General features: G+C 37.5%; 1 protein-coding gene across 6 annotated transcripts in view; it reads right to left on the bottom strand.

Annotated features, from left to right (window-relative positions):
- Nucleotides 1-584: 584 nt before the first annotated feature.
- The window catches only part of sqa (spaghetti-squash activator), a 32,390-nt gene continuing 5,855 nt past the window's right edge, over nucleotides 585-27,119 (bottom strand). For all 6 annotated transcript variants that reach the window (XM_089472222.1, XM_089472219.1, XM_018012842.2 and 3 more), the window contains 8 exons: nucleotides 9,416-9,506; nucleotides 9,126-9,329; nucleotides 5,435-5,672; nucleotides 5,272-5,375; nucleotides 4,332-4,484; nucleotides 3,915-4,245; nucleotides 3,662-3,839; nucleotides 585-2,052 (listed from right to left, as the gene is read on the bottom strand). In XM_089472222.1, coding sequence (XP_089328348.1) covers nucleotides 839-2,052; nucleotides 3,662-3,839; nucleotides 3,915-4,245; nucleotides 4,332-4,484; nucleotides 5,272-5,375; nucleotides 5,435-5,672; nucleotides 9,126-9,329; nucleotides 9,416-9,506 — 2,513 coding nt within the window. In that variant the 3' untranslated portion in view covers nucleotides 585-838. The remainder of the gene's footprint in view (nucleotides 2,053-3,661; nucleotides 3,840-3,914; nucleotides 4,246-4,331; nucleotides 4,485-5,271; nucleotides 5,376-5,434; nucleotides 5,673-9,125; nucleotides 9,330-9,415; nucleotides 9,507-27,119) is intronic.

Below are 27,119 nucleotides of genomic sequence, written 5' to 3'. Positions count from 1 at the left end.
AATTTACCCCCCACCCCTATATTCACCCCCTCACCCTCACATTTGTAAAAGGAGTATTTCAAATACTAGAGACTTCTGCTTTGGCAATTACATGCATATCCATGTTTTAATCATAATCTAAAAGTCATGAAGATCGTACGTCCACAAAAAAAGTTATTAATCAATTAAGTTCTCATATGCCTGTGTGTGCGTGCGTGTGTGTGTGTGTGTGTGTGTGTGTGTGTGTGTGTGTGTGTGTGTGCGTGTTTCTTGTGTAAGCTGAAAGACGCGAAAAATTATTGAAATAGCTATTACTCCAAGGGTTCAGGGGTTCTCGTAGTCGAGTAGTCTCGACTAGAGCTTTCTTACTTGTTTTAGATCAACTCGTTTAAATATACAGGGCTATATTTATATATATTGAAATATATATAATAATATGTAATGAATATACAATATATCAATGTATTCATCTGATGATGACGATGTGTATTGATCGATAATATATCAATATCAGTATAAAATTTGATTTGTGTATGCTCTGCAGGGTGTATGCCGAATTCAGGATATACCTCAGCCTGACCTACCCAAGACCGATTGAATTTCGATTGAAGTCTTCCATTTAAGTTTTATTTTCAATAAATTAATATCATTTATCACTTACGACAAATACATAAACAATTTGATTCATGCGAACATAGAAATTGACTAACTGTAACTGCGATTGACTAAGTTTGTATTTGTATTTTCCTTAATGATGTTCTCTCATTAGTTGCGATTGATTTTTGAGCTGTTTGTCGAGTTTATAGTACATGAATTATATATAGGATTATATACAGTATTCAGATGGTACCGTCGTCCACTACTTCCCCGTTGCCTTCTCCTCCAGTTGGGCCTGTATGTGCTTGACGTTCTGTCCGCCGCTGCTGTGGCTGTGTCGCTGGAAGAAGGCATTGATGGAGCTCATGGAGCGGTACTCGAGATTATCGCTAATGTGCCAGTCGACGCTGATGCTCTGATGCCTGCCCACGGGATTGCGTATCTTCGTCTCATTGTACTTCTCCAGCAGATGCAGCAAGCAATCCTTCGTCGTGTTGGCTGCCTCCTCCAGATTCACCGTCTGATGCGTATCCGGCAATCCGATGGGCACGTCGCGACTCATTTGGTTGATGCGAAACTTGGCTCGTCGACTGCTCGCCGACTCCGTGAAGACATGATTGCTTGAGCTGGCACTGGAGCTGTTGCTGTTGCTGTTTCTGGTGCTGATGCTAGAATAGAATTTGGAGCTGCTGGTGCTGGTGCTGGTGCTGGTGCTGGTAGAGCTCTTCTGCATATGACTCTTAGCATTAGCCGTGCTCATGGTGCTCACTGTAGGCTGGCTGCGCAGCTGGGACTGGGACCAGCTACTGCTGCCATTCCCATTACCATTGCTCAGCTTCGGAGTCTCCTCTATGGACTGCTGCAGTCGCGCGGACAACGAGCTCACCTTCTGCTGGCCATCAGCGGATCGCACGTGTGTCTGGCTGCTGGAGCTGGAGCTGGCGCTGTGCAGCTGCCCGTGTGAGGTCACGCGGGTGCTGCGCGTGCTGCTCTTCACCTTGTTGGCTTCCTGGATGACGCTGCTCTCAGTGGTGCTCGAGTTGTTGCTATCGCCCAGCTTGGTGTTGATCTCGGCCAGCATGAGCAGGTGATCGGACAGCTTGCGTATTTCATCTGCCAGATTGACGCGCTCTCCGGAGCTGCGCCTTCCCAGCAAGTAGGTCGTGTCCGAGTTTCGCCTGTCGAATGTGTGCAAATAACTCTTCATGCTGCGCCGCTGCTGTGCGCTGCTTTCGCTGCCGGAGAACTCATCGAAGTGCTCGTTGAACAGATGCTGCGGCGTGGGCGTGGCACAGCCAGATGTACCCGCTGCACCCACTGCTGGGAAGAGTTTCTCGCGGGACTCATTAATGGGCGTGGTCGCCACCGAATGGGGACTGTCAGCGCTTGGCTCATTCTCCTCCTCGAGGGCCGCTCCAGCCTCTTGCTCATCGTCCGTGAGCGTCGCTATGGACTCACATGGCGAGGGCGAGCAAACTGTAAAGGCAAAAGGATTTTAGTCTGGAGCAGTTGGGCGACGTAAAGATCCACAAACAAATTAGGTTATTTTTGGGGTTAGGTTTGGACGAATTATTAACATTGGTATATCCGAATTAGATATATATAGAGGTACATATAGACAGAAAAATAGAGCATGCGTATGAGACAGACAGCCCAGTTTGTTAACGGAGAAGTTAATAATGGATTGTACCAACTAGCCCTGATAGACAACACACTTTGCGCAAGGATCGAACTTGAAGAAATGAGCTTTCCACTGGTTTTGTTCTCTTATCTATATAAGATATTATTAAAATTTGTACCTAACAAAGTCCAGAAATATGGTTTCGTAATATTAATAAAAATATTTTTGTTATACTAATTTTTGTTCTATTGAATTTGTTTCAGTACTACAAAAAAGGATTCGCTTTAATTTTTTAGTTCAATTCAAGTAGTTCAAATTTATTACTTTTATAACTTTTTTAAGAAATAGTTAATGCTCTTCACTTACTATCAGTACGGGTTAATTACATTATTTAATGACAGAGTTTTCAAATAACAAAATTAAGCTTTGCGAATTCGGATTTCAAATTTAAAAAATTTAGAGCTTTAGCAATTTAAATTGTAAAAATTTGTAAGGCTCAACATTTGAAATATATTTTAAAATTTGCTTAGATGCATTTTAATAATTTCTTACAGATACGGAACGCAACACAAATAAGCATCATGTTTTGATGAACATTGAACCCGTTGAATGAAATGATATTTTGACTTAAACTTTTGAATTTTGCAGCATTGATCGACAGTTTTTGCTAGATCTTTGATCGATGAGTGGAGCTTACCTTGTCCGATAGTTTTGAATCTGTGGCTAGGTGTTGAGCTAAACTTGAACTAGGTTTGGGATAATGTCTTAACTTGTATTCGATATGTTATTGTTTGTTTGCTTTTGGAATGTTTGGATAGTTGTGTGGCTAACGTATTTGAAAGAAAACTTGTAGTATTTGAATTTGAAGTATATTTTGGTATTACTCTTGTCATTGGCTGTCTTTATCACAGTGGCGAAACGCTAAGCAACTTATACAATAAGGCGATTTGGTTAATAGAGGTAGCATCCGATATATGGATGCGCTTAAAGCTACAATTACTTAAAGCCTAAGCCAACAACACTTGAAAGTACTTTGTTGTTGTTGGCATGCCGAATTTCTCTCACACATACAAGTACAACATAATTACAATATAGCTCATTAAAAGTTTATATGTTAACACAAAACACAAATTGATTGCAATATACATAAATAATAATAAAAAGAAAAGTTAAGACTGAGAGGCAGGAGAGCTTTATGAGTGGGCACTCAGCGAGCCCTTCTTTGCACTTCTCATTAAGCCAACTTGGTCTACATTCAAAGTTAACAGAGAGTGAGAGAGAGAGAGAAACAATTAGTTGGCTGATTTTTGTTTTTGTTGCTCTTTTGTTGTTGTTGTTGTTGTTTTGAAGTTAATTATGTAATTTACAAAATTGGTTGTGATTGCGTCGCCCCCGCTCATTTGCCATGGATGAGCGCATGCCGGTCGCGCTGCCTCTGGGAGCCACCGTCGCGGCAGTACTCACCTCGGGACGAGGAGATGCTGTCCGGGCCATGGGGCCGTCGGGGATGCGTGTAGCTGCTCTCATTTAGAGGCGCTATCACGTTGCCCTCGACGTCAAAGACATACGGACTGTTCGGATGCGTCTCCCAGCGCACTATGAAATTCTTTAAATTATCCTTCGTGGCATCCAGCTCTTTGTTCTGTGTGGAAACATTAGGCAAGCACAGAATGCTACAGTGCTCGGTGCTTCGCTATTTAGCTAACTTTCTATTTACCTCTAGCTCATGTGTTTTGCACAGCTGCGCCAGCTCCTCGCTGTCCTCGTCCTGTTCCGTCGCCTCGCCCTCATCCCCATCCTCGTCTCCATCAACATCCGCATCCTCGATTGTTTCCGTTGAATCCTCAGAAGACTCCGAGGCTAACGTTGTGGGCGACTCTGACTTCAGTCGCGTCTTGCTGCTCACTGAGTCGCTCTTGCTAACTGTTGTTTCAGCTCCTGCTGCTGCTGCTCTTGCTGCTGTGGATGCTGTTCTCTTGAGGGGCGTGGCGGGGGGATGCTGCTGCAGCCATTTGTGTTTCACACAATCGGCGGCTGTCATGCGGGTGCTGTGGGGCATTTGGTTGATTAAAAGAGCGAGTGCTGGTTGTGTGGCCCGGTTATGGGCTAGACAACTAATTAACAAAAAACCCACCTCAAGTCCTTGACTAGGAGCTTCGATATGAAATCCAGGCATTCCGGGGATATGCCATTAAAGCATTCATCCTCAAAATCGTATTTTGCAATGGTTACATTTGACATTGTTTCAATGTCGTTCTCGCCCATGAAAGGCGACAGACCAGATATGCTGTAATTGTTTTTATTGTTCCACGTGTGTGTGTGTGTGTGTGGGGTGTGGCAAAGTCAATAAACATGAAATGTAAAAGCAAAGCACACAAAATAAATAAATACATAAAAAACACACAGCAGCAGCATTTAATTAACTAAATTAAATTGGCGTCGAGCGAGTTTTCTTGTTTAGTTATTTGTGTCTTTGGCAGGGGGGATTGGTATACCTTGGCGGTTTGCCTCGAACACCTTCCCAAACAGTTGTAAGACTTTGATTATTTAATTCCTGACTGCCGCAATTTTCACAGATTTTTAATTAGTTTACTTTGCTCACTCGAGCAACGCCAATGCAAAGCCCGACCCCGCACTCGGTCCTTAAGCTAGCTTTGATTAAATTTTCAAGTATCATATTCTTGAAGCAACACTGCGCTACATAAAAGGTATTAGAGCATAGAAGAGTGCACTGCATTGAAATATAAACTCTTTAATTTGGTTAATTCATTAAACTCTAAAGAGTTTATATTCTTTAAAGAAATGAAATAAATTCATTTATAAATTCTTTGACATAATTTGCCAATAATAAATCTATTTATCTTATAAAAAAAGGAATAAATAGAAGCTAGAAGTAAAGCTCATCTCAAATATTGATAATAGAAAATGTAATAATTCTGAAATTCAGTTCCCAAATTTAGTTGTCAATTGGTTTCTATAAAATTTTAAATTAATTGAAGACTTTTCTGTAATTAAATCTCTGCTGTGTAGTGTAATGAAGTTTTTATTCGAATATCTCGACACCAAATACTTACAGCACATAGCAAATGACGCCAACGCTCCACATATCAGTGCCATAGGAGATGCAGTCAAAGTTTACCACTTCGGGCGCCACAAACTCAGGTGTGCCAAAGAGAACCTGAAAGAGTGGTATGCTATATAGATACCCTGTATGAACAGCAATCAACTGAAACTCACTCGCAGGCGCTTATCGGGATCGAATTTGCGTGCCAGTCCAAAGTCAATGATCTTGATGCGATTTCCCTTTTGTGACAGTACCAAGATATTCTCGGGCTTCAAGTCGAGGTGGATGATGCCGTTGCCGTGTATAAAGGCCATGGCCTCGCACACCTGGCGTATAAAGACTCGGCACACGCGCTCTGTGAGAACAAACTCATCGTCCACAACACGATCGAAGAGCTCGCCGCCTTCAATGCTAAGGAGTCAATGGGTGAACACCATTTAGAGGTTTTTAAATATGTTATAGAGAATATATAAATATACATAACAATAGAGGATAGAACATACAATAAGCATGCAGCTAAAGCCAAGACCACAGTTAAAGCAGCTAATTTAACTCCCATTTAGTGCTGAGTTTTAGACTCATTTCAGTTGGCTTACCTGCCACGGTATAAGTCTATTTATGTTATTTACAAGAACTACGCATTGTTTGACATAACACGAAAATCAGATAATACATGAACATCAACCTACGAGGAGAAAGTAAAGTGCAGCAACTGAACTGCAAAGCATTCCACATTTGCTGAGAAAAGCAAATGGAAAATGCTAGGCAATTGAAAATTTCGTGTATCTTATGTCAGTTCCTGCAATTTACTTCAAAGTGCTACATCTATGAGATTTGTTGTAATCTACTTGCATTGGATATATTACTGTGTTTATATGAATTATATGTGAATCCGTATACTAGACACTCAGAGATTTTATTGCTTGCTTTATAAAATTGCGATATATTGTATATTGTCATAAAGTCAGGTAGAGTCTCTTAACATATATTGTTTTTATTTAAAAAGAGTTTTTTATACTGCTTGAAGTTTTAAAACTCTGGTGTAGAAAAAGTCTTAAATAATTTATTTTTGATTTGATATAAGATTTGCCCATACGTCTTTCATATGATGATTTTCATTTAATTTATAAATATGAAAATTGTAAATTATTAGTTAAATTAAGTAACTACTTTATTATTTTAAATATAATATGGATAATTTCCCGCATTTTAATCGAGAATACCCAATATCATATTACTCTTTAATTCTTCAAAGACGGCAATTTTATTAAAATCAGCTTTTCAAACTGGAGTTTTTAGAGTTGGAGTGCTGCTTCTTATTCGCTTACTGTCGGTAAATTACTGAATAAATCCATGTCCTCCCATTGTATTTTGATATTTATGAATCTCTATGTCGCTGTAAATTGCTTTTGTAGTGAAGCTAAGAGGAAAACGTCTTGATTCGAGGTTTATAATTATGGTACATGTACATTTTCCACATTTGCCTTTTTACTTTGATTTTAATTTAACATTAACTTGATAGAAGTATTTTGTACATATTCAATGATACATTTAAAGAGTTAATAGTTTCTTAATCTATCTCATTTAGCCCAACCAATCTCTGGTTTATTTATCCGCCTGTCTATATACATTAAAAATTGCCTGCCTACAGTCCTAGCCAGAATATCAATTTCCCATTCTTCGTATCAAGAGATGAAACATTTAACAATTGTTTGTCCGTATTTAAATTATATCTGTTTCAAATATCGTTATTCATATGCATCGAGCACATTTGTTTGCAGGGTAAATAAAAAATGCAGGTAAATACTTTCAAGCTTGCCCTTTACTCGACACTGGCAATAAACTAAATTCACTTTTACCAGTTTTCATTCAATTTGAAAAGACAAAAAAAAAAAAAAAAAAAAAAAAAAAAAAACAAGAAGGAAAATAAAGCATTTAAAAGCTAAAGTCAATCGGCTTATTTGTGAAATTTTCCAGCTGCAATTCTCATGTGCAGTAATCGATGTGACTTATATGACTTTTATGCAGCTGCAGAATATATATTTTTGTCAGTTGACATAAAATGTGAAATATGAATTATTTACAGAGCAAAAGGGACAATTGAAAAAGCTCCATGGCAATGCCAGAAATTCAAATAAATATTATTGTTTGTGGAAATAAACTGCAATTTTCATTAGCAAAGCAAATGGACAATTTACAAAACGAGTTTGCAGTTTGCAGTTTGTCAAGGATTTTTGTCTTGGCACAAATATGTTTGCTGCATTTTATGAATATGCAAAGCGACGAAACAACTTGCGCAAGTAAACAATTAAGACTCCCACACAAAACAACAACAATAAGAACTGTCAGCATTGTTGTCGACTGTAGAACAGGATAGAACAGATAGAACAGAACAACACACTCCCAGCCATGGAAATGCATTTCAAAAGTAAAAAGTCAAGTGAGCTGCACAAAAGACTCGCAACTTTATTGTCTTTTTGGCTCTGCAAGTGTTGCCGTTTTATTTCTGTGGCGAAAAGATGCCCACTCCAGGCAAATGGGTCAAGGCCATGGCTTAATCAGTGCACCTTTGCCTGACTCAAATGGTTTTATGGCCCAAAGAATAGGGCCCGCCTACGTTTTTATTAGAGACCAAATATGGGATACAGCTAAATATGAGTTTTATTTTCTTATCAAATGTTGAATACCCTTAAAGTTTAATAATGAACAATTATAATATGAATATGGATATTAAGCCCCATCTAAATATCGTCAAAAAAGAAAACAGAACCTATAGCTATATTATTTACTAAAATACCTAAGCACATGAGTTATACAGTTTATGAATATTCAAATGCATCCAAATTCAAGCTTATAAATTTTGCTGATGCATCTTTATGATTCATTTTTATTCCAAATATAAAATATGTCCAACTGAATAAGTGAAAATAAAAGAATTTTTCCCGATCCTCTTCTTTGTTTGCTCTCTACTTTTATTTCTTGCTTTGTCTTGGTCCCATTTACTAAGATTTTCGTGTCTCTTTTCTTTAAGTTTTAATGTATGTATGTAATATTCATTTGTATATGTTTTTGTTTTATCTTCTTTGATTTTAATTCTTAAAGTATTCCCTTGGACTTTGTGATATCTAAATATGTCTTAATCAAGATCGTTACTTAATAAACTAACCTATTGATCGATTACCAAACATAGAAAGACGTATGTGTGCGAATTTTTAATTTATTGTCAAACTTTAGAGACTTTTTAACGGTCAGACAGAAAAGACTAGTACCTACCGATAAAAATTCTAATTTCGTGAACTTCCTTGTGGGTGTGTTACACATTAACTGATAAAAGTGCAATGCTCCTTATCAGAGCACTAAATACATTTCTAGAACAAGGAAGTGCGATAACCTGTTGCTTAAGGTTTTCTTTCTGAGTGTGCCCAAAAAAGGAAAGAATAAGAACGAAAGAGAAAAGCATGGTAAAACTTTTATAGTTGTGCGGTGCGTGTGTGTGTGCATGTGCATGCGCGGAGCGGTGTGTGTGTGAAAGAAGTTTACTAGTTTACGATAATGTGCGTACGTGTAAATCGTATTTTATGCACATTTCCCGCTGATTGCAAGATATTGTGTTCCACAACAATGTAACAACAACAATAGAATGGAACAAACAAAAGAGACCAACAAAAGTTATGAAGATGTTGTCAAAGTAGTTTGCCATCAAGGGCAACAAAACACACACACACACACAGAGACGCACTCCACAATAGTAAAGACAACAACAACAATAATATGAAATCAACATATTCTTCAACATGAATATAGAATTTCTACTATATAGCAACTGTATATATAGAGAGAGTTGCGTGTTCGTTTGGGCCTTACAGTTCCAGGACGACGCACATCATTTTCTGATATTCGTATGCAGCATACAATTGTATAATGAGATGATGTTGCAATGAATTCATAATCTCCACTTCCCGCTCCACGTTCCGCTTGTCCTCGCGCTTCGGTATGGGCACGAATTTGGCTGCCAATAGGAGGCCGCTGGCCTTCTCTCTGCACTTGTACACTGTGCCGAATTTACCACTGAGAATTGGGTAGTATATGATTAGCATTTCATTCCACTGTTTGAGGGGCGCTCTCTGAAAGATTGGGCTCCACGCCGTACTCACCGTCCCACCTCGCCGAGCACGTCGTACAATTTATGGGCGTCCACATTGCGGTTTATGGTCACATCGCGCATTGGAAAAGCGGGCTCCAGAACTGTGGAAAAGCAGTGCGATAAAGAAAAGTGAGTGCTGAGTTCAAGTAGCTGTGCTTAGGGCTAAGAATAATGTAATGCTTAAAGTAAGAAATATCAATTTTGCCCTCCTCCCGAGGGACGAGCTACGAAGATTAAACCATTTGAATTTCATGGACCAATTTAATGAAAGCCTTTCTATACAAAACATAAACAGTTAGTTCTTTCGACTTATTTTTATTCTGTTCACCCATAAATACATTCCAATTTCTGTTGTCAATTTTACTCTTTCGCTGATTTATGATTTCCTTTCTTATGCGAGCCACTTGCAGCTCAGCAAGTCTGTTGTGCTAATATTTTGTGCTACTGCATGACCTCTCTATGCGCTTCTCGCGCTGTCATGCTCATGTCTGCCAGATAGTCGGAAAAGGCTTAAAGCGAACAAATTGAACTTCACTTCAGCATGTATTCGACTACTGAGAAGCTCTCTTGAAATATGGCATTCAATCATTTTCATTGTGCGCCCATATGAAATGCATTTAATATCGGGTATTATGGGGCTGCCTGCCTTGCCTGCTCTTTCTGCAAACTTTTTTTGCTTGTCACATATTTCGCAACATATTGCAGACAATTTGTTGTGATATTTTTTCGTCTTTTGTTATGTTTCTTATTCAAAAGGAAACCCTTTTCAAAATTTATTTGCTGTTGCTGCTACTGCTACTTTTACTGCTGTTGTTGTTGCTGCTGTTCTTGTTGTATCTACAAGTTGCCAAACAAATAAAAATGACTTCATTGAATTGAATTCTGCAGCCAAGGGACATGAGACATAACCGCAGGCAAAATAAAGAAAGAAAAAAGAAAACAGGACGACAACAACGATGACTAACGGGAAATACACAAGCACATATACACAGGCATATGTATGTGTGTGAGTGTCCCCAAGCATGTTAGTACTGTTAGGTGTGCCTATTGAAAGAACTATTTTTGTTGTATGTATATACCCTGTAGCCCTAGGGCATTATAAAGCTATAAATCTGATGGCGTCATAGGCCCAAGTAGAAATTTTGTGAAATAAATAACATATATATTTCGTTATTGGTATTGATTATACACTTTTGTTTATTTACAAGTTTAGATTTAATATATACCCGTAACCGTATAAAGTTTAGATTTAATATATACCCGTATAGTTCAATAATAAAAACTAAATTTTAAAAATGTTTTCAATCTTCTAATTAAAAGCTTAACAAACCTCAAGATAACATAAAATCTGAATTTATCATCTTTACACTGAAGCTATTTTACATGAATTTTACCATTTAATGTATTAAGAAATATAAATTAAAAAAATACATATTCATTTATATGTGTATATCATTAAATAATTCATGTAATTTGTTTTTCAATTTTTAAAAAAATTTTGTTTTGTTTGATTATTTAAAATACTGCACTTCAATTTTATAAACTCTTAAAATATTAAATATTTACCATCATTTCATATGTAAAATTCGAAAAAGTTTTTTTAATTTTTTTTTTTTATATATCAGTTCCATTGAATTAAAAATGTAATTCTGGCATTTCTGACTAGGCTTGAATTTTCTATATAAAAATATAAAAGACATACGTTTTCATACATCTTATATATTTATAAATTTCAAATACATATTCAACAACAATGAACTTATTAAACTCAGTGCAGGGTATTTCGTAGTCACGCTTGCCTAGCTCTTTGCCTTGCAGTTTATTTTTCTATACATATGTATTTCCTTTTAAATATTTTTCTATTAAACATAAGCAGTCCAAATTGACATTTGGTCGCAGTGAACGACCCTCTTTAGAAGTTTAGCCGAAAGCTTGAGCAGAAATCAGTTTGAATTTTGCTATTTAAATTATTGATAAAAAAATGTGCACACGAGGAGAGCTCCTTCTCTATCTCGCTCTCTCTCTCCCTCTGACTGTCTCCTTCACGCCGTCTTTCTAACTCTAGCTTGCTCTGAGCGTGTTGTTTGTTCTAAGCATTCGAGATGCACTCATAAGCGCTGCCAACTGGAAGAGTTTGGATGCTGTCTGCTCTATTAATATGCAAATGGCGCATATAAGTATGCCACGAAATGCACGATAAATCTTTAAAATCAAAGGCGAGCCCATAACGGTGCATGACTGCACGAGTGTGTGTGTGCGTGTATTTGCTCTAGTGTGTGTGTGTAAATTGAAACGTCAGTCGTGGAGCCAGCAGCGGGCAACGGGAAGCTGCGAAGTGCATCTTGCGCAAAAACTTGGCAAATTCAAAGTGAAAGTTGAATAGAGGCATGTGTGCATGTGAGCATGTGCTTGCATGCGTGTGTGTGTATATGTTTGTGCAGTGCCATTTCTGTGCAGTGAGGCACTTGTGCGTGTGCAGCGATTGCTGCAACTTGACGCCATCTCAACAACTGCTATCTGCTGCTCTAGGGCTGTGTTTGTGCTCCCTAAACGGCTTTTTGGCGCAAAATTTATGCATGCCTGCTGCAAATTTTCAGTGTGTGTGTGTGTGTGTGTGTGTGCGTCTTTTGAGTGCACTTTGCCAATAATGCGCACAATTTAAGTTGAAGCAAACACGCCCAGTGCAATTGGAATTGCAGCCGCCTGCTGCTCGTTAGATCAGCGAGACATATTCAATTCGCATTCAAAACTTGGCCAGAAGTTCAGGTAATAGCAAAAAGGAAATATAATTTTTTTTTTTTTTTTTTTTTTGTTAACATAATTTATGGGCAGACGCTGAGCAAATCAAATATTTTCATAAATTGCATGCGTGGCAGACAGAGCCCGCACATATTTTATCCACAAAAACAAACTTAAATACACATGTGAGAACACTCTCTCACACAATCACAATTACAAACACACACACACTGACACCCACTCACACACAGTCGCGCAGGTAACACATTCATTTCCGGTTTTGAGCTCATGAATAAATGAATTTATATCGACTATGGATGGCAGTTGAACTGCAGCGCATACTTTGCAGCGCTTATCCTGGCATATCCTAGCTGCCTCCTTCTACTGCTCAGTTTCGCATTCTCTCTGGCTCTCTCGTTGCAGCTCTTGCGATTTTAGCTCGAAACTTGTTTGTGCCTCACGAATCGAATTGGATTTGAGTTTGGATATTCGATACGTAATGCTGCTTAGCACAGAGCCTCGAGCTCTGGCCATCGTCGTGCACAAATGCGTTTATAAACACAGCCAAATGGAGTCGAGTGGAGCCTTATTAGATGCCAGGCATCTGCCATTGAGCCAGGTTAAGGCTATGAATAAACAAGTGGGCTCGTGCCGCTTGCAGTCAAGTCCAACGATTTCCAGCTCTATGAAAGTGTGCTTTTATTCCTGCTAATTATTTGCCTATGCAAGCGGCTGGCAAAGCAAAAGCAAACATTTCATGTATCTTCTCAGCAATTCTAAGAAAATAATAATTTATATCAGCACTTTAGCTCAAAAATCCAACAAGTTTTGGCCAGAATAATTCTCTCTTAATTAAAGCCGGTTTAAACTAAAGAAAGCAAATTTGAAAGGAAGTTCACAATCTGATAGAAAGCAGCTAAAAGATGGATTTTCAACCTTTCCAATTAACACAGTAAAATATTTTTAATTTCAATCTGTAAATCAAATAAAAATAGCTCTCAAAAGGGCAACTAATTTGATTGAACTCGAGTTCAAGTGGCAAAGGGCAGACAGCTCTTAACTGATCCATTTAATATAATCTGAAATGGCCCACCTTAAAGCCACGACCACGACCATGAGCATAGCCACGCCCCCATTGTGGGCGTTAAATGGTACTGATAAAGTGCCACTCGTTGCAATTTCACCCGACTCAAAAAACTTTGCCAAGTTAATTTATGCACAATATCAAAAGCGCATTTCGAGAGGGCGATTGTGAAATGCCTCGAGAGTGTGAATGGGCTAGGGGTGGTATTAAGAGAGAGCATATATATATAGTATATTCAAATAATATATAGTATATAATGTATTTGCCAGCACTCTCATTCAATTGAGTGCTGTTCGCAGATAGCTAAACGGGACGGATTTTTTTTTTTTTTTTTTTTTTTGGGTTTTTGTTTGTGCTAACGCCGGCAATTTTGGTGATATGAAAATCAGCAGTTTTTGAATTCGCAAAGACTTCGCAGTCGCTATGCGCTTTTCTTTTGTGCATTTTGGCAACTGCTGACAGTCTAGACGAGTCGACATTCATTATCGTAAATTTCGAATTTTTATGGCAATTTAAAATTTGTTGAAATTAATGAAACATTTACTGCTTCCCTTTAAGGGAGCGACTCGTTGTACAACAAATTGTTCAGGAAATTTTTAAACTGTTGCACATCAATATGATAACGATGCACACCCACGCCCACACACACACACACACACACACAGCAACATTCACACACCCGCAAAAAACAATATTAATGTGTCGCATTATGCATACGCCGCGTACGCAGCAAACACAAAAAAAAGTCGGTTGTTTTTTATTCAACAAACGCGTTGGCATTTTAATATGTGCGTTAAAAAGTTTGTATCCTGGTGGCAGCGGGACGAATTCGTATGTGGTTTATAGGTTTTTAATAACACTTTTTATACGTCTGCCAGCCGCACAGCACAACAAATCCACGACTTAAATGCTTTACTTCGCTGCCCCACCCGCTGGCCGCTACCCCAAAGCAATAAGCCAAAGTATGTCAAGCATTTAATGGCCAGGCATATAAATCCAAAACACGGCATATTTACACAAAGATTAAGCAAGTTTTATTCTCATATAGAGGTTGATGTCAAACAAGTACAGCCCCAAGACCACCCAAAGATGTTCTCAAAAATAATTCCGTTGCATGTTTCAGCGTTGCAATGTGAGCAAAGTTTTCCAGCAGAATATTGTTTATGCCCAAAAGAAGGTAATGAAATAAACATGTTTAAAAACTAAGCTTTATACATACATAAATATATCATACCCAATGTTAGTTTGTGCTTTAAATATTATTTTTAATCTAAAATTTTTTAGAACTTTGAATATAAAAGAATTATTTTACAACTAACAAATCTATAAATACCAAATAAAATAAAATGAAAAGATATAGTTTGATAATATGAATGTATAATATATATAATTTTATAAGATGTTTTTTCTTATATCAAAAAAGTTATCATTCAGAAAAATAATTAAAGCTATATTATTTAATTTTTTTATATTTGTATTTTTTTTTTATATTTTTTATTTTTTTTTTTTTTTATTTTAATTTTAATTATTATCTATACAAAATTAATGACTTCAAGAAATTAAGTTCATCATTTGTTTCATTTCTTCTCTTGTAAAGTTTTCATTCAATTTCTAAAAAATATTATTAGTTTATTTTTTATATAAATTTGTTTGTTATTGTATTTTAGCTATTTATATTCGAATTGTGTCAATAATCCAAACATTCCAATTATTATTTCTGTTTGAGTTTTACATTTCTATCAAAGTTCCGTTTATTTACTTTTTAAAAATTTTTTTTTAATGTTTGTATTTAAGTATAAGAAAATGTTTTATAAGAACGTTTTCAATTCTTGGAATTTCGGCTTAAATATGTTTTTGTCAGCTTTGGCCCAGACTAACAAATAATAACTGACATTGCAGTTGACTAATGGCGAAAAGCATATGACAAACGAGCGAAAAAAATAAAAAAACTGCTGAAAATTTGTAAGAGTGTCTGTGTGTGTGTATGTGTGTGGCGCTGTAGTTGTGCTAATAGTTGTTGCTATTATTATTGTAGCTGTAGCTGTTACTGACTGGTTCATGCACTTTAATCAGCCTAAGTGCTGGCAAAGGAGAGAGTCAGAGTCAGAGTCAGAGCCAGAGCTGGGTAAAAAAGTAACGTGTAACACGGCGAAAGGGAAAAATTAAAAATGGTAAAACTTTGCTCGTTTGCTGCTCTGATGGTCGCTGGCTCTGCTGCGACTGCGACTGTGACTGTGACTGCGACAGTGGCTGCCATTTCGAATTGGTTATTACAGGGAATCGTCCATACACTTACACCCACAGACACACACACAGACACTCGGACATGCCCACGTCGGCCGTCTCTGTGTGAATGCAATGAGCAGACACGTGCTGCAGCTTTTCCGCATTTGTGTTGACTGTTTGCCTTTGCATTTGCACATATTGTTTGCCGGCTTGAAAAGCCGAAAATGAGAATTGAATCGCATCATTTTTTCAATGTAGCTCTTACTGATTCTCCGATGGTATTTGACATCCATGCAGAAGTGTTCATTTAGCCTAATCAGATTTTGCATAGAGAATTTGAAAAAGTGCTAGCAATCTGCTATGAGCATTGGCCTAAATGAATTCATTATTTTCATTGCAATGCATTATTTAAATTTCGCTTTAGTTTGTGTTTGGTTTCTTTTCATTGACTAAAACTTTCATAAAATTGTATGGTTAATGTAGAAAAAATGTTTAAAGCCAACCATATAACAAATATCATAAGAGAATTGAATTTTGACAATAGAGCTTTCATTGTTTGAGTTTTGCTGTAAATGATTGTTTCACATTTAAACATAAACTATATGTATTTGACTAGGCAGGTTGAAAATGTGGGCGAAAGTAAATCTTTTGTCTTAATTCCTTAAGTATATATTGACAGCTAATGCATAATACGTATTATGCGACTGTGTATGTATAGAAAGTAATTTAAATATTCTTATGTAACAGTATTTCAAAAAATCTAAATTCTTGTTAACTTTTAAAGATATATAATATGTAAGGACAATCGTATATAGCCATTAACAAAGTAAAACCAGATTCTTGTTAACTAAATCATGTTGGCATGTGTAATTTTCATAAACATCTCTTTCTCAAGGCAATTCACTCATAGAAACACACGCTTGTTAACATTACCTGGAGACAAATATTAATCAAAACTCGAAATGCTAAATATAATTTATTTCTTACAATTGAATGCATTCGCTTGAGAGCTTAAGGCCGCAGTCGATAATCAATGGAACAGATGATGAATGACGAGGCCAGAATGTCTAGCCCTGTCTAGATATGATTCTACACAATACAGATTTTTGTGTTTAAAACAAATGTGTGCGGTTCAGCGAGCATGCAGCAAATCAATAACATCAACAATGTCGCCCCAAAATCTATTAATACTCGTAAATATATTCGTATATGTATGTGTATGTCTGTTTGTATGTATTTGATGTGTTCATGTAGATACAGATACAAATGTATCTACAGCCACATGGCAGCGCCAGTAATTCATCTTCATCATTTTTGCATGCCATGCGTAAATCCGTTGCCACGCCCACGAATATTTTAGCATAGCTCAAGTGACAACAGCGTATCAAAAAAACAAAAAACAAAAAAAAAAACAACAAAAAAATGCATAATATATGAAAATCGTTAAAGCGAAATGAAAAGTAATAATCAGTAGCGCGAACCCCTGAAAAAATTGTATAGAATCAAGCAAGGCGAATAGCAAATAGGAGACTCTATGAAAACTGTGTCGGTTAGTGTGTGTGTAAGCTAAGCTGCTCTAATGCACTGTCAAGTGTTTCAACTACCAAGTCTGGCCAAAGTGTTGCCATGAGCCAAGCGCGCACTTTTCAACTTTTCGTTGCATACTTTTGTGGGCCACTTTAATTGCCCATTGACATTTAAATTTATGCGTGTGCGCTTATACATATACATATATATATATATGTATGTGTGTGTGCGTGTGTGTACTGCATGAAAAAGTGCCAACTAACTGGTCTGGTAGCTGTTCAGCGTTGCTCATAAGATTTTATGATTCTAATGCCGCTTGCCAATTTGAAAGTGGCGCAAGTTGATTATAAGCCATCAGAGCAACGGAGCAGCAGCAGAGAGGTTGGGTCACACGACTTTCGCATAAACTTTGTCAAGTCTAACCAATTATTTGGCCACACTTTTTGATGAGTTGCTTAGGCAACAGATTTCTGAAAGTTTCCCCATTATTACTATCATTATTTATAAATACATTTCCTATATTGTGTAATCTATTTTAGCTTTTGCTTTGATTTGCGCGGAGTGATATAAATATAATTATATCCTTGGTAAATTTAGTGTGAGACATTAGTGAAAAAAGGAAAAATTGCAAGAATTTAAACAGACTAAACTCATAATAAAAATAGTTGTAGAAGAAAAAATCGTTTGAAAATAAAAATATTGAAATTAAATATATTTAATAATACTACATTTATTTATTTATTTATTATTTTTGAATCAAATATATTTAAATAAAATTGAATGATATATTAGTGAACATTATTTAACTTTATATATATAGCAATGTCGAATGGCAAAACTTATTCGTAGAGTATTCAAATTGTAGCTGCTGAAAGGTTTTTACTTAGGTAATTTTTTCAGCGTCTTTATTTCGGGCTGACAGCAGCAAATTAGCATTAGTAATTTGTATGCATGTGTGTACAAATTGAGTGTTGCCTGGCAGAAATTTCATTTTCATTTTCATTTGGATTTTTTTATCTCTTTATTTTCATTGCTTTTTTCATGAAGTGCGAAAACTCATTTGGATCGCGCACTTTGACTAACCAAGTTATTTCTATGCATTTCAATTATTTGCAGTATTTTCTACTTATTTTTAATTTATTTTTTTTTTTTTTTTTTGGAGGCACAGTTCATTAAGCTGTTTAATTCAGGGGCGGACGTATGAAACACGCATACGCCATGTGCGCCGGCTGACAAAGGCATTGGTCTAAAAGCATTTCTGGCGCGCACATTTCTTAAATTGTTTTTTACCAAACACTTTATGCGGCTGTGGCATGCCCCAGAGAGCCGCCCACCGACTGGTGCAAGCGCTTTTGTGGCGTCTTATTTCTATGCGCACTCACACGATGTTTAGCTAACCCTTTACACATTCATTACGCGCGCGCTCTGAGGCGCTGGGCGTGTGCATATTTCGCGCTTATGTATAATCAGCGCTGTCTATGCGTGTGCGTGTGTGTGTGCTTCCTCTTTTTCCTTTCAATTCAGTGTATGTGTATGTGGGTAGCAAAGTTGGCAAAGTTTTGAGCGCTTTAAGCAGAGTGCCATAAAATTTAAATCAGCTGAAAGTGCTGTCTACATGCTGGCAAACGGGGCCAGCGCTAATTGATTGATGTGAGCACAGCAATTTCAAGGCAATTTCAAAGTTCAACAATGGTTCAACAATGGCTCAACATGGCCCTACAACCGACAACCGACAACCGACAGCCGAATGGAGACTGGAGACAGGAGACAGGCGACAGACGCAGACGTACAGGCCACACAAGATGGATGCAAAGGGCCAGCTGACAGCTGCAAAAGATAAACACAAGAGAGTTCCCTCCTCATCTCCTGCCTCCAGCTTCGTCTGTGCCTCCCTCTCTGACTCCACTTGCAATACCATCTCCATCAGCTTTAGCTCTTCAGCTGCAATCACTGCACTTTTTTGTATACCCTTGCAGTGGCTATTCTGAATTCACAAATCACAATGATTGTGATGTGCATTTTCGGAACGGGTCAGAGATTGTATTTATTTCGATCTGTGTCAAACCGTTAGTTAAAAAAGAAGGAAATGCATTTCAGTTGAGACCATTTAAGGTATATCTGTATATCTCCTCAGTGATTTATAAGTCTACGCCCGTCGATCTTCATTATGAAATGTGAGCTCAACTTTTATAATGGAGGCAACATTTCAGTTAGTCAATTTATTCGTATATTCTGTTTAAGAGTGAAGCAAATAGCTCAAATTAATTTCAGATGCATAAGTGTTTCGACTAGAACCATGTCTACATATACATAGTTAAACATTTAATTGAGTATTTTCGAGTACATATTTGCAGAGTATTTACATTTCGTTCATCGAATCCTTCTTTATTCTCCTACATAGCTGATTTCTTTTTTTAATTTTTTGTCATGTCAGCAACAGGAGCTGTAGATATAGCGGGTTCCTTAACTAGACGTTCCGCTCTCATAGAAAATGCAAAACAATTTTAAGGCTCTCTAACGATGTATGCGATACGTCGTTTGGCTATAGCCACAGCCACAGAGAGATAGATGGAAAGAGAGCGAATGAGAGGGTGAGAGAAAGGTAGGGAGAGTGAGAAGGAGACACTCGGTTCTGTGTGTCAGACAGTATTCGAGACGCGGCAAAGATGTGGCGACGCAGTGAACTCATTAAAAGTTTGTTTAGCTAAGTTGCAACAAAACGCTGCAGCTGCGACAAATGTTAAGCGTTGCATGTGCAATGCCTAAATAATATGCAGGTGGCAGCAATGCATTCACGATTTCGCGTCGCCTTTAGATAGCGTTTAATTAATTTAATGAGCTACCTTCTGCCAAGCGCTACGTATGCCATTCGCCATTTGCGATTTGCCATTTGCCATTTGCCATTTGCTGTTGTCTGCCTCCTGCTAATGACTTGCGCTTCACGCAGCCAAGCAGCCAAGCAGCCAAACGTGCAACGTGCAGCTCGTTACCATAACAGCCAGCCAGGTGGCAACATTTTGCCAATGAAGCCAACGGGCTGGCGCTTAGTTAATTATTGGCGTTTGCGGTGACCAGCGCAAAGCGTATTAATTTATGACACGCATACGCCATGCTGTACAATCTCACACACATAGCCGTTATGATACCTGCCAGCAGCAGCAGCAGCGGCATCAAATGGGGGAATTAACGGTGCTGCGGCTGAAAGCTGTTTCGGAGCGTTTTTTTTTTTTGTACTTGGTCCTTGTTGTGGTTGTCGGTCGGCGCTCTTGAACCATAATTTGCAATGAAATGTTGCAGCTCAGGTTAATTAATAAAAGGTTATGTTGTTGCATCATGATTTTCGGAATTTCACAAGCAAGCGCTATAAGCATAAATATCAAAGCTGCGAAACTCAAAGCTAAAATGCTGATGGTTTGCTTTACGCAGAAGTTCAGTTACCTGGCGCATTGCGCGGTTGCTGAACCAGCGCTCACACGACCACAAAACATCAGCTCACTTCATTTTGGGCGGCCATTAATTAATTATTTAGAGGAATTTTAATTAACATTTTATATTCTTGTTCAATTTGAGATTTCTTATTGTTTGCTTTTCCACTGACAGTATTTAAAATATTCGTTTTCTCAGCTTGTTGAGCTGATGTTCGTCTCTGTTCAAAATTCGCATCAATCAACATTATTTGAAATTTAATAAAATCCTGTACGAAAGAGATAGCAAAAATATATTCAAAATTGAGTTAATTTAATTTCCGACTTTATACGCTTTAAGCTTGATTTCATTTTATAAATGATTGTGATTTAAATGACCAAACATTGACGAAATATCTATATATTATGCTATATATACATATAGACAATATATATATATACATATATCCATTTTATATTATTTTCTTCACATATTGAAATAAATCAATCATTGCGTGAAATGTTTTATTTATATTTTAAATTATTTTAGTTTTATCTTTCCTCTGCACTCGCTTTTTACTTGAATATTGGATTTCGGTTTGAATATATATTTTCTCAACTTTTGTAGTGACCGAATTGGCGGCTGCTAATTAGGCTTGTGCGTTGGCATCGCATTCACTTATCTGCCGTCGCACATTTCCGCCGCCGCCCATAAAACGGAAAACCACTTGAAAAGAAGGCAACGCGGCCAAAAGGCACAGCAGCCCAGCAGCAACAGCAAAAGCAACAACAAAAGCAAGAGCAACAGCAAAAAGGAAAAGCAAGCCACAGCCGCAGCCGCAGCCACAACAAAAAGAAATGAATGCTGGCGAACAGGCAACAGACATGGGCAAGTTTTAGGCCAACGGACGTCGAGAATCAAAAGAAGAGGCAGACGAGTGTAGTATGTGTGTGTGTGTTGGTTGGCGTTGTGTGTGTGTGGCTGCTTTAAAAGCGAAGGCAAACATTAGCGAACACATATTTGCACTCAAATTGAATTGAATTGAATTTTAGGCATAATCTAATATCAACTGTGAACAACGAACTATTTGGCCAAAAATGGCGGCTAACGCCAACGGAAGTGCATGTGCGGCTGTGCTGAAATGGCCGACAATTTGGTCGAATTTGCTGCGTGGGGCAGCAAGATAAATCAATTAACGTGCCGCCGCACAGGGCACAAACAAAACAATTAATCAAGATACTGGTTTTTAGTTACATACGTACGCGGAAATGAGGTAATTGAAAAGCCATCGATTCAATGACAGCTTCGGGATCAATATGTGTGTGTGAGTGTGTGTGTCTGTGGGGTCAGCATCTGGCACATGTTCGCACGCGCAACTGACAACAATTTGTTAAAATTTAACGCTTTATTTACTGCTGACTGGCTGAATGCCTGAATGGCTGACTGGCTGCGACTGCTGGAGCAGAGGGGGGCAGGGGCCGGAACACGATTTCTTCCCAGTCTTCCCCACGGACTGCCTGGACACTGTGAAGTGTCCACGTTGAACGACAGTTTGACATCTCTAAATAAAGTTTGCAGTGTCTAGCTACGTGTGCCAACCAATACACACCACACACACATACACACACACACACACACACATCTTGACAATCTAATGGTGTTGAGGTTATTTATACAATACGCTCACTGCAATCACTCAAATATTCAACAGACTGCAGCCAATGACACGACTGGCTGACTGGCACGAAGTGCTGGGACATCTTAAAGCGTTTACCAGAGCTTAATTCAATTTAGGCGAGTGAGTGGCTGGAGACCAACAAATCTAATATTCAAATTATATTTTATTGCTTTAGATGCAGTTGGAAAAACAGACAGGAAGAATATAAATTACGTAAGGCTTTAAAAATGAAATATTACAACTTGCTTAGGGAGGGACATTAAAAAGAATACGAATTTATATATGAAAATATGGAATCTAGAATTATATACTCAGATAATATTTGTTTATTGAATCTAGATTCATATCCTCAATAAAACATGACAATAATTGTTTTTTTTTTTTTAACTTTTTAATTGTAAATTATATTTAAGTATAATTTAATATTATACTTATTAAATATGTATGAAATTTAGATTCGTTGCACTTTAATGAAATATTTAATTGGGAATGTTTTTTCAAACACAATTTTACGGTTACAGCTTAAAGGTGTTCAATTATAAAGCAAAGTGATAACATTTGTGCGTGCATTAAGCGTATTCCATAAAAGGAATTGATAGCACTATAAGCCAGCAGTACTCATTAAAAGTTCTACAACAAATTGCTCTCACTTGAAGTAAAATATAAGAGATTTAAGGAATGAAGCGAAGCAACTGCTGCAAATGTTTATATTAAAGAGCAACTTTTATAACCCAGAGCAACTGGCGAGCCGTGACCGCAGAGAAGGGTCATAACTCAGCGGTAAAGCGCATTATATGAGCCACCCGATACACATTCAGCTACACTCAGCTACTCAGCTGCTCAGTTGCTGAGTTACTCAGTTACTCGGGCACTCTGGCCATCAGATATTTGGCATTGCATTTAATTTGAACAGCACTCGAAATTAATGGGCAGTGAGCGCCGGTTGTATCAGGGCGAATGGATGGCGAGTTAACAGAGACAAATGTGAAAACAAACTGGAAGCACTCCAGCCCTTATTACATGTCCAATCCAATCCAGCGCAACTGGCCCAAAGGCAATTAAATAACGTGCGCGATTTGCAATAATTCGACAATAATTAACCAGCTTTTAGTGTAAACACAAACAGAGGCCATGCCCATCGGGATTCTGGTGCCCTGCAGCCCTTGAGGCGGGCCCTCGCTGCGTTTACGCAATGGCGTTAGCTGATTAGCGGCGCGGCGGGGTGAGGCGCGACGCGGTCAATGTTGCAATTTATCAAAGCTGCCACAAGTTTTTTCGCTTGTTGCAATTCACAATGTTGCACCCAAATTGCAACAAGGGAGGGGAAATGGAAATTCGCATTGCATATCGAATGCGCAGCTGAGCGCCGAAATGTTTGGGCCAAAGCGCTGAGCGCTGGGCGCAGAGCATCGGGAGCTGGCGAGTTGCAATAAATAAAACAAATGAGAGCAGCGCGCAGGTATTTACATAATTTCGATTATTTTTGCGAAGCTAGAGTACTGTCTAAGCTGACAGCAGTAACAACAACAACAACAATATTGGCCACATTGGCGACATCAATGTTTGCAGTATGGAAATTGCAGTTTGTCAGTTTGGCATTTTGGCGCGAAAATGTGTGTGCATGAAAATTGAGTTTCCAATGCTTATGCATATACGCACACACACTCAGACACATACATACATACATATAAATATATTTATTATGCTTGTCTCTGTTTGCATTTGCCAAATGCAATCTTAACAAGATTTCTGGTCGCTCTGCCTGCAATACATTAAATTGCAATTTTAATTTGCTTAGCACGCGCTAAGCTCGCTCTCTCTTTATCTTTCTCTATCTTTCCATCTCTCTCTCTCTCTCTCTCTCTCTCTCTGTCTCTCTGAATTCTCTTCGAGTGCTCAGCTCTTTAGCTTAGTCTGCCAGTCGCTCCGGTTTGCTGCCTGTGCACCACATGGCGTATGCGTTATAGAGTCGTATAGGCATACACAAACACACGGACAAACATATATGTATACAAACAGACATACATATGTACATATATGCATGCACTCACGCCTTGTCTGCAATTTTAATGTTGCTGCTGCTGTTGTTGGCTGTTATTGTATTTGTTATTCTTCTTCTTATTGTTGCTGTTGTTGTTATTGGCGGTGCGGCTGCTGTTGTTCCACCTGCAGCTGCGGCTCAGACAGTCGCCAGATACTTGAGCATTAAAAATTTAAATAAAATTGCAGAGAAACAGCGTGAAAAAAGGAAAATGGTATTGGCTTCTGTTTCATATATGCATCCATATACATATACGTAGACATATGTATACATACATATATGCTATATGAAAATGGATATTGGATAGCTGTACTGGGCTCTGCTCTGTTCTGCAGTACGTGTTTGGATTCTACTCAAAGTACTGTTACAAACAACAGTTCAATTGCTTACAACGATAAACATTTGAATATGCTTAAGAGCAGTTGGCTTTAAAGCCATTGCCTTCGATATTACGTATACGCAGTGATTACATTTTATTGTTAATGTGTTTCTAGCAAAATATGTTTGCCAATGGCCTTTATTAAACTAGTATATATAAAAATAATTCACTAAATATTTTTAAGACGAAGTCCAAACACATTATTTCCATCTGGTAAACAATTTTTTGTGACATCAATATATTAATATATTTAATAAAATCTTAATCAAATTCCTACTTAATTATTTAAGTATTTTGTGTGTATATAAAATATATTATTATTATTTTTTACTAATAAATACTTGATATATATAATTTATATAGGTTAAAATAATTTCATGATTTTTATTATCAATTTCAAGTTCAAATTTATATATTCTATTGTTTCTACAGCATGCTTTATACAAGTTGTGCTTTTACAAAGATTTTTATTCACTGCTAAAATTAACAGAAAATAAAAAAAAAAAATATCCGCGTACCTCCATTGTCAATCGCGGAGAGAGAAACGTGGGAGGATTCATGAAACTTGGTTTCTGGCCAATTTTTCGGCGCACAGCGACACACAGACATAAGCACGTTCATTCAGTTTTTAAATAACCAATCTGCATGTATTTAGCCAAACAAGAGAAAACAAAAAATACCCGAAAATTCAATCAAAGACGAAGATCTGCTAAATGGCAAAGCGAATCACGAGGGAAGTGCAGCCAAAGCAGGAAGAAAATATCCAATTGGTCGTTGCATAAATTTATCTAATTAATTGACATTTCGACAAATTACACTAAATACATATCTATATGGGGAATATTGTGCAACTATTGCAAATTTGTTGATCATTAGCGTAAAATGTGCAAGCCCCAAATACGATGGAAAAGAACGCGGCATGAGACAGTCGCAAGGAATTTGCAACGTCAAATGAAGTGAATATCAACGAACGACCTTCAACATGAAATGCGACGTAAAATAAATTTATCTCAATTATATATGTATATAAAAATACATGCATGTGTGTTGTCGGCACAAGTATGTGTGTGTGTGAGTGTATATGTAGATGTATATGTGCTACTGCTTTTCAGTTTGCGCTCATCTGCGCTGCTAGCTGGGAATAGCTTAAAGACAAGACGTGAAAAGTTGTGTATATATTTATATTATATATATATATATATATATATATATATATATATATATATATATGTGTGTGTGTGACTGTGTGTTTGTTTGTTTTACATTCACCTTGGAAGCACACAAAAATTAATAGAAAAATATAAATGATTTTCATATTTGTGCGGCAAACGCGTAAAAAATATGAAATATCTATCGCCCTACAGTAAATACTCGTTACATGAGAAATCGACTATTTTCATCTGTTAACTTTTAATTAAAGCTAAACAGGATTTAATTAACATAAATACGAGTCGAAGCGTGTGTGAGAATAGTTCAAAAATGATGAAGAAAATGGAGAATGATTAAGAATCGGTATGACGTGACCTCAAATGTGGTGTGAAGTCAAATTGTTCAAGCATGAATGATGACGAGCTTGTTAGATGTGGTTGCATATGCGGTGCGATGAATGTGGCATGGGACTCTGACAATTGGAGAACAAACCCAATTTGCATAAATACTGTGAGAATTTGACTTGAAGTGGGTAAATTGCAGTGGAAATACACACAACAATGAAATATACGCTTAAATAATGCTGAAAATATATTTGATTTCTCCCGTTTTATAAGCAATATAATGCTTGAGTTTGCCATCTACAATAGATAGACTTTACTGTGTCCCGAATATCTCTTAGCTACATATACGAATATTTGTGCGCAATACATGACGCCAACACACGAGGCGCTCGTTGGCCAGTATTTTTATGCATTTTTTGTCGGCTGCTGTCTGCGTGTTTTTAAATGTTTAAACAAAAAACAGTATGTACGAAAATATTGTGTATACTATAGCATCTAGCTCGGTGGCAATTTGTTTGAGTTGGCGCTGATATAGCAATTGAATACATAAATTGTGTATTTAGCAGACTAAACCAGCGATTCATAAAGTAAATATGAAGTACTGGCAGAGCTTTTAAATCATTTATAAAATTTGATTTATTTAAAGTATTTTATGTTTATTCATTTTTTAATGAATTTCCCTGCGTGGTTTGGCAATTTCCGCTCAAATATATACATACATTCATTTCTATTTCCGCTTCGTTTTTCATTTTTGAGCGGACCTAATTTAAGGAGAGCTTGGAAGAGCTTGCCGAGATTATTTGGCTAACGGACAGTGTCCCCAATCGGAAATTGAGAAATCAGCTTTCGCACCATTAGCACATAATTCAGCTGTGACAACAGCCTACACGCACTCTGTCCCACACACACACACACACACACACACACACACACAAAGGTGACAAATAAAAACTTTGCAATTTGCCAACACACACGCGCACACACCTACATACTCAGAAAAGGGTTCAGGTTCTTCATACCTGTAGCAAAAGTATTTCCGTTTGTTGTTATTTGCCAATTTGAGAAAACAGCCTGGGAAATCGAGCCGCCGCAGTGTAAAACCTTTTTTTTTTTGCCTGTGCCTGGCTTGTGGGCGTGACGCA

This window comes from Drosophila arizonae, chromosome 5 (assembly GCF_054131065.1).
Source record: "Drosophila arizonae isolate 15081-1271.41 chromosome 5, UAZ_ARI_1.0, whole genome shotgun sequence".
NCBI classification, from domain to species: Eukaryota; Metazoa; Arthropoda; class Insecta; order Diptera; family Drosophilidae; genus Drosophila; species Drosophila arizonae.
Note: the sequence above shows the minus strand (reverse complement) of the source record. Positions and strands in the feature narration are given on the sequence as shown.